Source organism: Alexandromys fortis, unplaced genomic scaffold, assembly GCF_014885135.2.
Source record: "Alexandromys fortis isolate MF-2015 unplaced genomic scaffold, M_Fortis_MF-2015_v1.1 scaffold_8_1_9099942, whole genome shotgun sequence".
NCBI lineage: Eukaryota > Metazoa > Chordata > Mammalia > Rodentia > Cricetidae > Alexandromys > Alexandromys fortis.
In genome coordinates this window covers 1,287,896-1,303,614 of record NW_026067898.1, presented here as the reverse complement: position 1 = coordinate 1,303,614, position 15,719 = coordinate 1,287,896, and the positions used below count along the sequence as shown (strand labels likewise).

The window sequence follows — 15,719 nt, the reverse complement described above, 5'->3', positions numbered from 1 at the left end:
CAGTGGAGAGTCCTGGTTTCATGCTGCGGGGGCTTGAATGAAACTAGATATAGATGTATCTGATGTTGTCACATCTCTCCATAAAGTACCTACCTCTTTTCTTAATGCTCATAAGATACTTCGTCGTGAACACACTTGGTTTATATAATGGAAGTGTGTTCAGTATATGTGAATGTTTTTGTGGACAGGCGAATAGAAAAAAAAATGAAAGCCTTTCTTAGGAAATGCAGGTAATTTACGCAGGATGCATATTTTTAGTTACAAGAAATTTGTATATTCAGCACTATTAAGCCACATGTTTTTAAAATTTCATTTTTTAGGCTAACATACAAAAGTAGTGTATTTCATCATGATATCTGACGTGGGATTTCCCTCTGTATTCTGTGAATATCATTGGTTAGTAAAGGAACTGCTTTGAGCCTACAGAAGAGCTATAGGGGAGCAGAGCTAGGCAGGGAAAACTAAACTGAATGCTGGGAGGGAGAAAGGCGGAGTCAGAGAGAAGCCACGGAGCCCCACTGGAGACAGACGCTGGGGAACTTTAGCCAGTAAGCCACAGCCACATGACAAAACACAGATTAATGAAGATGGGTTAAATTAATATGTAAGAGCTAGACGGGTGGTGGTGGCACATGCCTTTAATCCCAGCACTCGGGAGGCAGAGGCAGGCGGATCTCTGAGTTCGAGGCCTGCCTGTTTTACAAGAGCTAGTTCTAGGACAGGCTCCAAAGCCACAGAGAAACCAAAAACCAAAACCAAAACCAAAACCAAAAAACAAACAAACAAAAAATGCTAGAACTAATGGGCCAAGCAGTAATTTAAGTAATACAGTTTCTGTGTGATTGTTTTGGGGCTAAGCAGTTGGGAACCAACTAGCAGCCTCCTCCTACAGAGATCTTCATATATAAAGGTCACATATTTTTTTTTGTTTTAAAGGTCACATATTTTAAAAGAGAATGCCTTAGATAATATTTTGTGATCTGAAAATATCAGAGTGTTTCCTCAAATATCTAACCAAATACTAGTGAAGATATAACTGCGCTGTTTTACTCATGTTATTTTTCTCCTTTATGAAAAAATCCTTGAAACTGATTTTAAGAGTTATTTGACACTACTTTTATTATTACACAAATATTTGAAATTTGATACATTTTTTCATACTCATGACTTAAATAATGTCTTCTGCCTTTATTGGCGATCTTATTAAAGTCCAAGGCCACAGATAATGTATCTGATAACTTACACTTATAATTTTGAAATTGACCTGTGGCTTGTTAAAATGTGTTGGTTAGAGATATATCAATATGTCACCGAGGTCTCAATTGATAAACATCGGAAGAGAGTCAATTCAGCACCACTGAAATGAGGTAATATGTACACGCCTGGAATCTGGCATTTGGAAGACTTTAAGATGACTGTGTGCCAATCTGATGGAGAAACCAACCCGTTTCAGTGTGTGGCTGAAAGTCCCAAGGGCGGTTATTATTGAAAGTTGCCGAAAACCTCTCTTAAACTAGCATGACCCCACAGGGACCATTTATTTATCTTTTACAAAGCAGGGTCACTCAGCCGAGACTTAATCTGAAGGACTCAAGTTGGAAAAATTGACAAATAGTTTTCCTTCTCGCTGTTTCTCAGTTCTACCCTGTGAACCCTGCCTCCACTTTCAAACAAGCTCTCATCTTGGGTTACAAGATGGGATCCTGGGCGAGACAAAACAAGTCTTCCATTCCGCATTCAGGCAAGCACACACTTCGTTAGTTGTGCTTGGGGCAAGGGGCTTGCTTGTTCTTGGCGTGTTCTGACACACAGTCAGCCCTTTCCTGTTGTAGAACCATGCAGGCTGAGGAGGGTCAGCGTACGGTTTCCTACAGTGAGACCCGAAAGAGCCCAGAAGAAATTCTGGGCAGAGTCAATCAGGTCTAGTCTGGAGGTGCTTTGTGATCTAAAAGAAACATATGTAGCGTGAATGCTGTATGTTGCCTTTTGTATGTTACTTATACCACACTGACATCTTTCCCCCAACTTCTGCTTTACACTCAGGTTTCTCATGTGTACCCATGTAGGCCTCTGTGGCTCATTTGTGGGTCACAGATTGATACTCTTGTGGACTAAAAGCGCTCATTACATAAATATATAAAAGGAGCTTTCTTAGTTCTGAATTTAAAGGAATGGTGTGAATGTTGGTGACGCTCAGAAATCATTACAACCACACCCTGTAGGAGAAAGTATCTGACCGGTGACGCTGTTTTTAACATGCATGTGTTTCTGTCCATTTGCTAATGGGATTTCCTTTGTCCAGATGCCAAATCTCAACCAAGTGTTCAGTTCTCAAAAGCCTTCATCAAACTTCCTGACAACCATCACATCAGCAACGTGACTGGCTATCTGACAGCTCTGCAACAGTTCTTAATGGTGGACAATTTTCTTTACATGACGGGAATCACTATTAACAAACCAGGTATTTTCTAGTTTTTAAATATGTGATCATATTTCTAAAACACATCAGCACAAAAATTTTCCATCAGATACCAGTTATGTACACAATATTACCCATTTGATTTTCATCAAAGCTTTTCAGGATATGTGTTGCTTTCAAAATATGTATTATTAAATTTTCTATAAGCAATTTCTTTTTATCCAAAATGGAATCATTAAGTGGGGTGTGGTGGCCCACATGTTTAATCCCAGCCCGTGGGAGGCACATGTTTAACCCCACATGTTTAATCCCAGCCCGTGGGAGGCACATGTTTAATCCCAGCCCGTGGGAGGCACATGTTTAACCCCACATGTTTAATCCCAGCCCATGGGAGGTGGAGGCAGGTGTATCTCTGTGAGTCTGAATCCAGTCTGGTCTACAAAGAGAGTTCTGGGGCAGTCAGGGCTGTTACACAGAGAAACTCTGTATCTAAAAAGAAACAAAACAAAAAAGAATAATTATACCGAGACTTGGGCAGCATCCTCTCAAAATCTTGCTTTCAAACTGTTGAGTCTGGTAAGGGGACTTCTCTGCTCTGTCCAGCCTGGTGCCGCTATGTGTTTACTGACTCAGACATGTCATCAGTGCACCAAAAGCCTAGGTTTTATATAAAAGTACCATGCCTCTGGCAGCCCCTCTGTTGGGTTACACAGTTCTAGAGCCCTGGAGTATACAGGTGTTTTGTTTTGTAAAGATGAAAGTTAAGGCTAGCGCTTAGGGCATGGAGTGTTTGCTGAAGGAAGCGTGCCTGTGGAGGCCAGAAGACACCATTTGGGAGCCAGTGCTCTCCTTCCAACTTCCCCTGAGTTGCAGAACTCAAACTCCGATTATCAGGTTTGTACAGCAAGTACCTTTACCCACTGAGCCATCTCACTGGCCTGGGATTACGTCTTCAGAAATATTTGGTTGGATCCCGGTGTCCTTAAATCAGACGATGCTGAGAGAATTAGATTAACAGAAACTTACACTAATTTGTCAATGTTACATTATTAGTCCGTACTATTAAATATTTTGAAATTATGTTTAAAAAAATTACATTTTAAAAAATCTTTAATGTACAGCCAATAGATTATATATTCAAATGAGTAGCAAATGATGAAATAATAGAGTAAAATGAATTTTAGTTAGAGTCATAACAATCTATTATGTATATGCAACCTCTGTTTGAATATAATCTTAATAAATTATACTCTCTTTTAGGTCTGGAAAACATTGAGCTGACTCCTCTTGCTGCGATATGTGTGAAGATATATTCTGGAGGGAAAGAGTTGAAGGTGGATGGTGCTATTCATGTGTCTCTTCCTCTTGTACATACAAACACTGTAAGCATGGGAGATCGCATACCCGCGTGGACATTTGATATGAACACAGGTATGGTAGCTAAGGGAAAACAGACCATTTTTCTTTTGGATATTTGGGTATTTCTTCATAGAGTTGTATACACAGCTGGTCTGTCCCTAATATTACCATTTTGTACACTTTGTTAAGGATCACGTGGGCCTCACTGGTACGGGTGTTTGTGAGGGGAAGAGAGCCTAATTCCTTGTCTTGGACCCAGACAAAAGCAACTTAAGAGCGGTTTAACTTCTAACCATGATGGTTATAGTCCATCGCGGTGGGGAAGCTGCAGGCGGGGCGGTGGGAAGACAGCTGGTCACCAGTAATGCAGCATCCACAGTCAAGAAGCAGACTTTGTCTGGATCATAGCCAGGTGACCGGTGTCACTCACAGTGGGTGTGTCTTCCTTCTTCAGCTGACCCTCTCCAGATGATTCTCCACAGGCGGCCAGAGGAGGCCCATTTCCCCAGGTGACTGCAGAGCTCATCAAGCTGACAATCGAGGCTAAGCATCATACACATTATGTAAAAGCAAACAAACAGACAAACATTTGAACACTATTCACCCGCCATTGTCTTGTTGTCCTCTAACATTCTGAGGAAGAAATATTTTAAGGTTAGAAAATATTTCCTCAGGAAATTTTAATCGGCAGTATGAGATTATCTAAAATCTTGGTGAAGACCGTCTAAAATGTATGCTACTATCTTGACAATGAATTGCACACGAGATTGAGGGAGTGGCGATCCCTCGTTAGGTATCAATTTTACTAATTGCATTTTGCTTCCTTGAAGGCACCTGGGAAGCACTTTCTCCTCTGCAGATTCTTAATTTTGTCTGTGTTCCCATGTACATGAAGTAGTAGTCTAGGTTTCTAAAAGTGAATGAAGAGGGTGAGGAGTCCAGTCTCAAGTCCTTGCAGGACCTGCTCTGTCTCCCTTCGCACCCATTTCCTGTGTTCGCACCTTCCCAGCAGGAGGTTGCTGGTGGTGGAGCTTCTAACTGCACACTTCGCCAGGTTGCAGATCAGTGGGAAGACAGCTATGCTTGGTGTGTTAGCTGCAGCACAATCCCTGCTATGCACCGTGTTGTAGAATAGAGTCGGTGCCGGAAGAATGCATGCATGCATAGGATGAGCTGACACGCTGGTGCAGCATGGAATCCCAAACTCATCATCTCATCTGAGAACCGAGGATGGAAAGAAGCCCAGGGGAGATGTGTGATGGGCTGGGATGCTGCTGAGAAGGAAGGGGGATTGCAGAGCCAACCCCACACAAATGCCCGCGGTGGGAGATAAACTGCATATATTGTGTTCTTCTGATTAGTGGAAGCACTGCAGTCAATAGCGGTGATCCACGGCTTAGTGTTTGGGGTTTTTTTCCAATGAGATTTGGAATCTAGTTCCCCAATCAGCAACGCCATGTGGGACAATTCATTTGTGTGATTTAAAGTAATAAGTGACTTCTTATTACTCTAAAGAATGTGCTATTTGAGTTTTTGATCATTATTCTTGGCAAAGGACTTTTTTGGAATATTCCTTTAAGCGAAAGCTTTTAAACTGAGGGTTGCAGAGATTTCTAATTGGGTAAAGGGGTTTACATAAGCCTACCAACCTGAGTTTGCCTCCCAGAACACATTCAGGAATGAAAGTAAAGAATCTATTCTACAAAATTGTTCTTTGACCTCCATGTGGGCATCATGGCACATGTACCCACATGCCACAGTCCCCACACATTCACACACAAATAATATTAGTGTTTTAAAACTTTAATTGATTTATCATATATGCTTGGTTAAATTTAACTTAACTAAAAGTGATAGATTGGGCCGTTCTCTCATATCAAGTTTCTCTACTTTATTATCAACTTTTTTCATCAATATTGCTGAAAATTGTTGGATTTATTTTCTTTTGTATGACTGACCAAACTAATATTGCACAGATACATTCTATTTACCCATTTATCTGCTGGCAGGCATCTTCCTTGATTCCATATCTTGGCTATTGTAAACATTGCTCTAGCAAACATGGGGCTGAAGGGTCCGAAAATGGTCAAAAGGGATTAGTTTAGTGTCCCATAACATATATTGGAGTATCTTATCTGAAATAAGTTCTGATACGTTCCAAAACAGCTAGACGAATTCAGCGGCTTGCATCATATAAATGTAATTGGTGTGTGTAAAAGGCGATGGACATGCTGTTTTATGTGAAGATCTGTGAATTTCTATTCTATGTCATAAATATATTATGTGTGAATTAGGGGTAAAAATAATATAGCCCATTTTACATTTTGTAGATTATAAGCCAAAATCCCAATATATACCAAACTCTTAAGTAGCCATGTTAGCTACTTGTGCATAACATTTCATCAAAGGTTTAGATTTTACTGAATTCATTTGTTATAGATGACAAAAATTCATTGGAGTTAGGAGACAGTTTGAGCTTTTCAAAACTGAGTGTGAGGCTGTGTATTCCTTGTGTTGGCTGGATGAGGTGCATTTTGTGGGAAGACACTGGTCTCCAAATGGGACTTAAGGGGGCTCAACCCCAGGCTCACTTAGTTACAGGTGCTGCAGTGGTCTGGATTCTACTTTGACCATTTAACCATTTCCTCCTGGATCTCCTGATTCCGTTCTCCACCGTAAAGAAGACCAGATCTGGGCTTGCTTCCCAGTTACGGCACCATGCCTGCAGTGAACGGCTTTAATTTCTGACACCTCAGATGAAAACTGCATGGGAAATCTGACTCATTCACGGATGCAGCTTGGGAGATAGAAGAAACAGTTCTGGGAAAACTCTCAGTAGCGTTAGAACGATGGCTCTTAAAGTGATAAGGCCCCCAAACCTGTGTGGTGTGGTGTGTGTTTAACCACAGTCTCAGGACAAGTGACGAAGAACTGCCTGTTGACAAATTGGGATTTGTTCCTGTCTCGTTACAGTCTCACATAACAAGTGTCCGGTGCTGGAGACTGAACTCTGGGATTCACGCACTTCACATCTTAGCCTGTAAATTAGAGTTCTGCTCCTCACAGCCTCAGGGTACATAAGTTGAGCGTTGTTATAATGGATTTCTCATTTAGTCATGTCAAATCATATTTGCCTTATGTTATTATGTGTGTATTATATTAAGTATGATATAATATTTAATATTGATCATCCTAGATATTTAGCATCATGGTGTTTATAATTTCTGAAATGTTCTGAATTCTTTCATGACAACCAGCAAACTCTGTTTTTATACCTTAGCTTAAGGTTGAGAACTATCCATGACTGTTGTTTTTTCACTTACCACATGTTTTAGGTGCTTGGGTGCATCATGGCTGGGGAATAGTCAAGGAGCATAACAGCCACCTGATTTGGACCTACGATGCCCCACATTTGGGCTACTGGATAGCAGCCCCATTCCCAGGAGCTAGAGGTACTGCAAAAACCAAACAAAGTAATCTTAAAGGATAACACACATAGCATGCCGGAGTTAATGTCAGCTGGGTTCCAGCTTGGGCTAAGCATTGCCAGGAAGCAGGTGAAGGAAATGGAACAACCTTCCTCCCCTTTTCTTGAGCACAACCAAAGGATTAAGCCAGCTCCATGTACTCTAAGTCTCTTATTGCCACGTCTAACAAATCTCTGAAGACTAAAGTTTGTTCCAGTATTATCCAAGTTTATGTCTTCATGAATAAATTCTACCCAGCACAGTTAGAGCCTCTGGCTACAAGAAATAGGGACATCTTGAGTAATTTGTTGAAAGGTGAAGAATATGTGCATAGTTTACAGGATCCTGGGGAAGGCGGATGTCTCTGCAGCTCCAGAGGGCTGACCAGAGCCTGCCTGTATATAGTTTACAGGATCCTGGGGAAGGCAGACGTCTCTGCTGTTCCAGAGGGCTGACCATAGCCTGCTTGTGTGTGGTTTACAGGATCCCAGGGAAGGCGGACATCTTTGCAGCTCCAGAGGGCTGACCAGAGCCTGCTTAGCTCTTCAAGCGGTAGCTGCCACCGACTCTAGTCCTTTCCAGTCTTTCCTCACACCGTGCCTGATCTTCCTGGGGAGGAAGACTCTGGGGGACATGAGAGGAAAGGCTGTTGGATAGCGGTTTCTCCACATTGCTTCGGGAGAATAGATAGATGATGTACAAAATGGTTACTGACTTGACAGTTTGAACAGATGGTGACTGGAAGCTGGTGGCCACACATCAAGAATTCTTCACTAGGGATGATCCACGCTGTTCTCACACACAGTATTTAACATGGTATCAAATTATGTAGGGAATTTGAATCTAAGGAAACCCTGTATTTATCACATTCAGTAGATTTATAGAAAACTTTTTAAAAGTTATATATTCAATCTATTAAGCCTTCCTGAGTAGAATTGGGTGTAGTGATGCACACTTTAAATCCCAGCACTCAGGAGGCAGAGGTAGGCAGATCCCTGTGAGTTTGAGGCCAGTGTGGTTTACAGAGCAAGTTCCAGGACAACCAGGGCTACATAGTGAAACTTTGTCTGGATAAAGCTGAAAAAAAAACAAAAACAAAAACAAAAACAGATACCAACCAACCAACAACAACAAAAAGCCCCAACAAAACAAAAACCAAAACAGCCCACAAAACCTTCCTGAATACAGAAGCGTCTTTCACACGCTGGAGGCTGGATGGGTCCTGTCAACCTGGCAGTCACTCTAATTCAAACTAATTAAGAACCCCACAGTTCTGTGTTTTGCTACCACATGATTGGAGTTCCCATTATTACAATTTTCTTCAAAGTTCACGTTAAGGCTTGGAAGCTAGGGCTACATATTTTAGGGTTTGTTTTCTCAGTGTCTTGGCAGGCATTACTGGTTCTATGAGACCAAGCTGTTGTGCAGTAATCGGCCATTTCAGTCGCTGTGTGATTTCTTTGCCTTTTATGTTTGTGAGTGTTTGGGGTTGGCTGCCCTGCTCTTGGACTTGGCGTGGTTCAACTCATCACGTTTTCCTTCAAAATTCAGGTTGAAGGCATAGGGACATTCTGGGATATGCCTCAGGCAGATGGCTAAGCCACATCACAGGTATTGGTGCCACATTAAAGAAAGGCCCTTCCTCTTTGAGCAGTTTAAACTGAGAGTGATCCCAAGTCTGGGTTCTGCACCTCTCCCTGAATCTTCTGTCTGCTTCTAATAAAGAGCTTTGTTCTATATTTATTGAATAACACAGAAGTGGATGAGGACTCTCATATCCCCCCGCACTTTTTAACCAGTATTTACAAGGGAAAAAAATTTACTGACCCCCAAGTAGCACTCAAAACTGCAGACAGGTGCTACCAACCAAATCCACCTGTTGCTTCCAACAGTCATGGTGAATGTTTGTTTTCTTTAGGGTTGCTTTCAACATACTGACCAACTTTCTGAAAAAGGGGGTCACAATGCATATAGGTTATTCTAGGTGGGAGACATGGAAAAGTCACAAAGGAGAAACAGGGGAAATGATCTGAGATCAAAGCTATGCACTCAGTTTATTTTGTACAAGTGAATCACGTGAGAATGCCAAGGCATAGTGAGGTTGGTTACATTGTTTCCTTAAAGGCAGGTTAAACCTAATAGGCCGAATACACAGTTACCCTTGAGTACATAATTTCAAAGGATCTAAATGCATGTTATTGACTAGGATGCTTTATTAAGCAAAGGGTTCAGTTTCTAAAGCCAAGTGGTCTTTTGAAAAAAAAAAAAAAAAACTGTTCCCATAGTTATGCAACCTCATTTCAAGTGTTCAAAATTCATTGGTCAAAGCAAGTCAACTGATGAATCCCACAGGGCATGGAAGGTGTACCCCATCCGTAGAAGTCTACCATAGTATGAAAGCAAACCAATAGAAGGCCTCATCCTCAGCCTACCTCATCCAGGATAAAACAAAACTAAAAGTCTAACCCACAATAACATGTTTTTGTCTTTATATTGAATCATGCAGGCTCAGGGATAAATGAAGACTACAAAGACATAACTGCCTACCACACAGTGTTCCTCACAGCCATATTAGGGGGGACAATCGTTATCATCATTGGCTTTTTTGCTGTCCTACTCTGTTATTGCAGGTAAGAGCAGCACAAAACTATGTGTATAGATAGAGTGGCTGTATTATAGTATAATTTCAGTATATTGTGTGCATTATAAAGTTCATTTGTAGAAATTGTTATTAGGCTTAACGATTAAAAAGACTTGCTCTGACTGAAGCAGCAAGCACAGGCCTGTAAGGGTCCATACCAGGTCCTCTGTGTATGTGTTGTGGCTGTTAGCTTGGTGTCTTTGTGGAACTCCTCACAGTGGGAACAGGTATGTCTCTGTTTCTTTTGCCTGCTCTTGGGATTCTTTTCCTCCAATTGGGTTGTCTTGCCCAGCCTCTCTATGAGGGCTTTTGCCTTGTCTTACTCTTTCTTGTTTAGTTGTGTTTGGTTGTTGTCTCTTGGAGGCCTGCTGTTTTATGAAGGGAAACAGAGAGAGAGAGAATAGATTTGGGGGAGGGGAGGTGGGAGAAGCTGGGAGAAGTCGACAGAAGAGAAACTATTGTTGGGGTGTACTCTATGCAAGAAGAATCTATTTTCAAGAAATAAAACAAAACAATCAAGCAAACAAGCAAACAAAACCTCGCTCTTCCAAAGAACCTGAGTTCTGTGTTATAGCTCTAGGGGCTCAGACATGCGCATGCCAACATATAGATAATTTTAAAATTGCAAAGACCCGTTTAGCCTTTAATATATATAGATTGGAAATCAAAGCAAATGTATTCTGAAAGCATCATTAGATATGTATTTGTATGTTTCGGTATATTTTCCTTTGGTGAGTCATATAGACTGTAACTTAGGTATCTTTTACTTTTTGCTTTTTCTGCTCTAGGGGTAAGTGTGGAACACCGCAGAAGAGAGAGAGAAATATCACTAAGCTTGAGACCCTCAAGAGAGACCAGACCACGTCAACAACACACATCAACCATATCAGTTCAGTCAAGGTTGCATTGAAAGCCGAGGACAAGGCGCAGTTATTCAATGCCCAGACCTCATCCTACAGCCCCCAGAAGAAGGAAACCACAAAGATGGAAACAGAAGAAAGAATTCCCATGGTGAAAACTCGGGACAATTTTAAGATCTACAATGAAGATGTTTCCTTTCTGTCAGTCAATCACAGTAATTACTCAAGAAACCCAACACAGTCTTCGGAGCCAAGTATAGGAAGCAAACAACCGAAGCATGTCAACAACAACCTCTCTCCACCGCTAGGGGACGCTCACGAGGAAAAGAGGTATCTCACCGGAAGTGAGGAGGTATATGGGCGGTCCCGCATTCCCGAGCAGCTTATGCACATCTACAGCCAGCCCATTGCCATCCTTCAGACGTCAGACCTTTTCTCCACACCAGAACAGTTGCATGCTGCTAAGTCTGCCACTTTGCCACGAAAGGGCCAGTTAGTCTATGGCCAGTTGATAGAACCAGTAAACAGAGAGAACTTTACACAAACGTTGCCCAAGATGCCAATGCATTCTCACGTCCAGGCCCCAGATGCCGGAGAAGAGGACATTGTACTTGAAGGTCAGCAGAGCTTGCCATCCCAGACTTCAGATTGGAGCCGATACTCCAACAGCTTGCTGGAGTCCGTGTCTGTTCCTGGAACTCTAAACGAAGCTGTTGTAATGACTCCTTTCTCATCGGAACTTCAAGGGATTTCAGAGCAGACCCTCCTGGAGCTGTCTAAAGGCAAACCCTCTCCCCATCCCAGGGCGTGGTTTGTGTCTCTCGACGGGAAGCCTGTGGCGCAAGTGAGACACTCCTTCATAGACCTGAAAAAAGGCAAGAGAACCCAGAGCAATGATACAAGTCTAGACTCTGGGGTGGATATGAATGAGCATCATTCAAGCAGAAAGCTGGAGAGGGAGAAGACATTCATCAAAAGCATGCATCAGCCCAAGATGCTTTACCTGGAAGACTTAGACCTGAGCAGCAGTGAGAGTGGAACCACGGTCTGCTCCCCCGAGGATCCCGCGTTGAGGCACATCTTGGATGGAGGGAGCGGAGTTATTCTAGAGCACCCTAGGGAAGAGTCTCCAGGAAGGAAAAGCAATGTGGAGGATTTTGAAGCCAACACATCTCCCACTAAAAAGAGAGGCCGACTACCACCCCTTGTCAAAAGAGATAGCAAGACTAACATCTGGAAGAAACGAGAGGAGCGTCCACTGATTCCCATAAACTAGTCGTGAGCTCTGTCTATCTCTGTCGTTTCATGGTGTGCACTCTTGCTTCTTGTAAATTCTAGTATGGGCCTAGGAAACTGAGACTGAGCCATCTTGTGGGCCTTAGACACATCTCAAGCAAAGCAGATGGTAAAATAACAGTTCAAAAATCAGAAATGCTTTCTCTAGCCTGTTCTTTTCATTCTCTTTGGAGTGATGAAGACATCCAAGCCGTCAAAAATGTGAAACAATGTAAAGATGTTATGTGGAAGTTGTGCAGTTTGCTCACTGGTACCGACTCTTAAGAATACAAAGTGAGCTGTGTGCAGAAGCTGCTCTCCACATTCTTATTTCTGCCTTGGTCATCATGGACCAGAAAGGCAGGTGTCTTCTTCAGGCCTCTTCCTCCTGCAGTGAGACTGTGATGTCTTTTCCTGCCTATGCTTAGAAGCAACTTGATAAATGTTTGGACGAATGTTAAAGATCAAACAACACTTTTTTTTTTCTTTTTCTTTTTTAAGATCGATGGCTTGTGGATTGTCAGCACCAAAGTAATGTGCTCTTGTAACATGGGCAGGAAGCCCCCAGTTCATCACAGGAGACCCAGCTCTGGTTGTTTGGGGACGCAGGTCTATAGAGCAAATAAGGCCTTGACTTATTGTGTAGAAATTTGAGAAACGGAAACTCCGATATTGTCTTTTTATTTTCAAATGAAGTGACCTTAGTTGCCAGGTGAGAGGAAAAAAGCTATGGCTTGCTTTAAGGCTCACTAATCCATGTAGGCTAAAATCTGTTTTTAATAGTCTTTGGCCATAACCCCAATTCAAAGTCAGTCATTTGGAGACTATTACACTTGATTAAAAATGCAAACATTTCTTGTGACTGCTGAAAAATGACCAGACTGTGGAGACACAGGAAATGAATGCTCCATGTAACTGGGCAGGGAAGGACTGGCCATTGTCCTGATATTCAAAGCCTCTCCAGGGTGTGAGTTCTATTTGTTCGTGTTGATGCTTTTAGGAGAGGTTTGAGAAAAACATCCTGGGTCTCAAGCGGGAGCCCAGACAGGCTCCCTTGTCAGCTACAGGCGTTTATCACCGTCCTTCCCTCAGTGGGAACTTGGGAGCTGTTTTCAGTTGTGTGTCCTCAACTCTGCTACAAGCAGAAGTTCTTTGGTCCAATCAGCCCATCCTGTTCTACCTAGAAATTGTCGCCAGGACACATTGTGCAGCAGCTCTCTCTTTCCCTTTGGTGGAATGAAACAGTTCTTCTTCTCAACCCCTACCAATTCAATGTATGAGCCGCAGAGGAAATTCAAGCCACCTAAACAAGTTTAAGGAAACTGAAATAGACACCCCAACTTTGTAAAACTGTAGATAGTTATACAATGAAAGTCAACAGCTCCCAACCCCCGGAGACAGTAGACTTACTTCGGGCGGTTTTTCCTGTAACCTCTTCTGAAATATCTTAACTGGTGGAACTCACTCGGCTTTCTGAATTTAGCCCAAACAATGCAAAGACCTTTCCCTATGTTTCTTGTATATTGCTCCTTTCCGTGTGTCTGGCTAACACGAGGCTTGCTATTGGGGGTAGAGTGGCAAGGCTCACATTTAGAAGGGGCTTTTTCCTGTTCTCACACAGAACTAGATCATGAACAGCATGGAATGACTTGGAGAAGGTTAAGGAGTTAGTGCTCTGTGGAAGTGCCTTTGACTTGGACTCGCGTTAGGAGGATTAATGACATCTTTCTCGGTGTACATTTTGTTAGCCAAATCAAAGAGATGTGCGGTTATTAAAAACTATATAGCCCTAGTGTTTCGCGTCGGAACAATGAGTTCTGCATGTAACGTTTTCTTTTGCGTGCTGTTTTTTGAATCCACAATATATTGGTAAATTATTTGTATTGGAATGAGGTTAGGAACTATAGGTTAGGAGGTACTGTACCTCCTTAACACTTTGAGTGTATCTCCTCATCTTTAGAAAGTTTTGTGTCTCCACTGGGTGAGGAAAGTCATATATAAACTTATGAGTATGTCATCCAAGTATGCCAGTGACTTCACTCATTCTTGTCTAAGGGAAATGAGATGATGTTTCCTAAGGGCTTTTGTAGAACTTTAATTTCACAAAGTAACTTAAAAAGATACTGCATGTGCTGTTTTTGATTGGGAATTTTAGGCAATTTATCTTTTCTAATGAGAAGAATGTGACTTCTCATTTGTGAGCAGTTCCTGTTAAAAAGTTAAAGCCATCTACTCTTTCTTAACCCAAGTGATAAGCCAACACTATTCACTACTTTCTTAAATTTTTAAATTGAAAGCCAATGCAGACTTTTGCATACATAAACAAGAGAATTTTGATTACAAATTGCTGACATTTGTGGACCCTTTGTACATAGTTTGGATATATCTTGAAGGCAAAGCTCTCAATTAACCGATGGATTCATTTACTAAAGCACTGCTGTATGCGATTTTGAATACGTATGACCTTGACACTTTATAAGATCCATTTTTATGACTTTCTGCAGTTGAATAGAAATCATGCCCTTTTATAGTTCACAGTATGCCACGAAGATCACAATGCTGAGAAATAAGAGTTCTTCTTTACTTTGGCAATTACTGTCAGGCCAGTTTCTACTTGTTTGGATCCTCTGCTATCGATACATATTATAGGGTTTTAGAGATTTGGGGCTCAAATATTGTCCTTCTAAACTCCCCCAGAAAGTTGAAGCTCAAAACTTCATGTTAATTTCTATTGCTTGAGTTGTCTTTGGTGTTTGCTGACATCACAGAGACCTGACTCACTTTCCACTTCAGATCTAGAGTTGACGTCCTGCCCTCTTGTTCTCAGGTGTTTCTATTTTTTTCTTCTTTGTATTCTTTTATCAGCAAAATCTCATGTTTTGGTGTATTTATTGATGTTGCTGTATTTCTTGAACAGTCTGAAGATTTGTAAAATGTTACAAACAGTTCTTTAAGGATAATAAAATCAACCTAAATATATACTTGTTGCAGTCTTTAATGTTGCAGGAGCTCCTTCAGCCAATAGCCGCTGAGATACCAGCCACTGGGGCGTGGTCTCTCTCCCTTTAAAAAAGTGGCCACTTCCCTCTGCTCTCTCTCTCTGGCTTCTGGCTCCTCTTCCGGCGACTAGGCTTCCTTCCTGATTGAGCAGAGGGCTGTTGTCTGGGACAGTGATCTGTAAGTTTTTCCCCTTTAAATAAATAGCTTCTCTATTGGTCATAATTCCAAACTGGTGTGGGATTGTTCGTGACTTATTCATTACGTCCCACGTTAAATTAATCCCATGTATATAAAGAACTTGATAACTATTTTTATGTCTCTGGAGTTCCCAGTTTTACTGTTGAATTTGAGTATAGGCAACTAGTTTTGCATTGACTGGAATTTGTTAATCTTATAGGTATTTTTAAAATTATAATTTATTTTAAATTCTAAGTGGAAAAATAATATAAAGCCCCCATACCTCTTATCAAAATACTCTTTAGGTTTTTGATCTAAAACTAAGTGACAACTCAAAGGATTTTCCCACTCAGCTGTCCAAAGTCCTTGCTTACTTAGCCAGTTGAACAATATCTCCATTCAGGCAGGTAGTAGTTGGGGGCTTTAGAATAGTTTGGGGAATTATCCTGGCTGTGTTTTTAGACTTCCTCAGTATCATCATGTGATCAGACTTACTTTTAGACAGATCTCCTGGGTGTTGG

The 15,719-nt window shown here is 41.6% G+C and overlaps 1 protein-coding gene across 4 annotated transcripts in view; it reads left to right on the top strand.

Annotated features, from left to right (window-relative positions):
• Fam171b (family with sequence similarity 171 member B) overlaps nt 1-15,000 on the top strand; it is a 47,953-nt gene extending 32,953 nt beyond the window's left edge. For all 4 annotated transcript variants that reach the window (XM_050120715.1, XM_050120737.1, XM_050120721.1 and 1 more), the window contains 5 exons: nt 2,303-2,461; nt 3,680-3,850; nt 7,114-7,230; nt 9,752-9,875; nt 10,675-15,000. In XM_050120715.1, the coding sequence (XP_049976672.1) occupies nt 2,303-2,461; nt 3,680-3,850; nt 7,114-7,230; nt 9,752-9,875; nt 10,675-12,022 (1,919 nt within the window). In that variant the 3' untranslated portion in view covers nt 12,023-15,000. The remainder of the gene's footprint in view (nt 1-2,302; nt 2,462-3,679; nt 3,851-7,113; nt 7,231-9,751; nt 9,876-10,674) is intronic.
• The last annotated feature ends 719 nt before the right edge of the window (nt 15,001-15,719 follow it).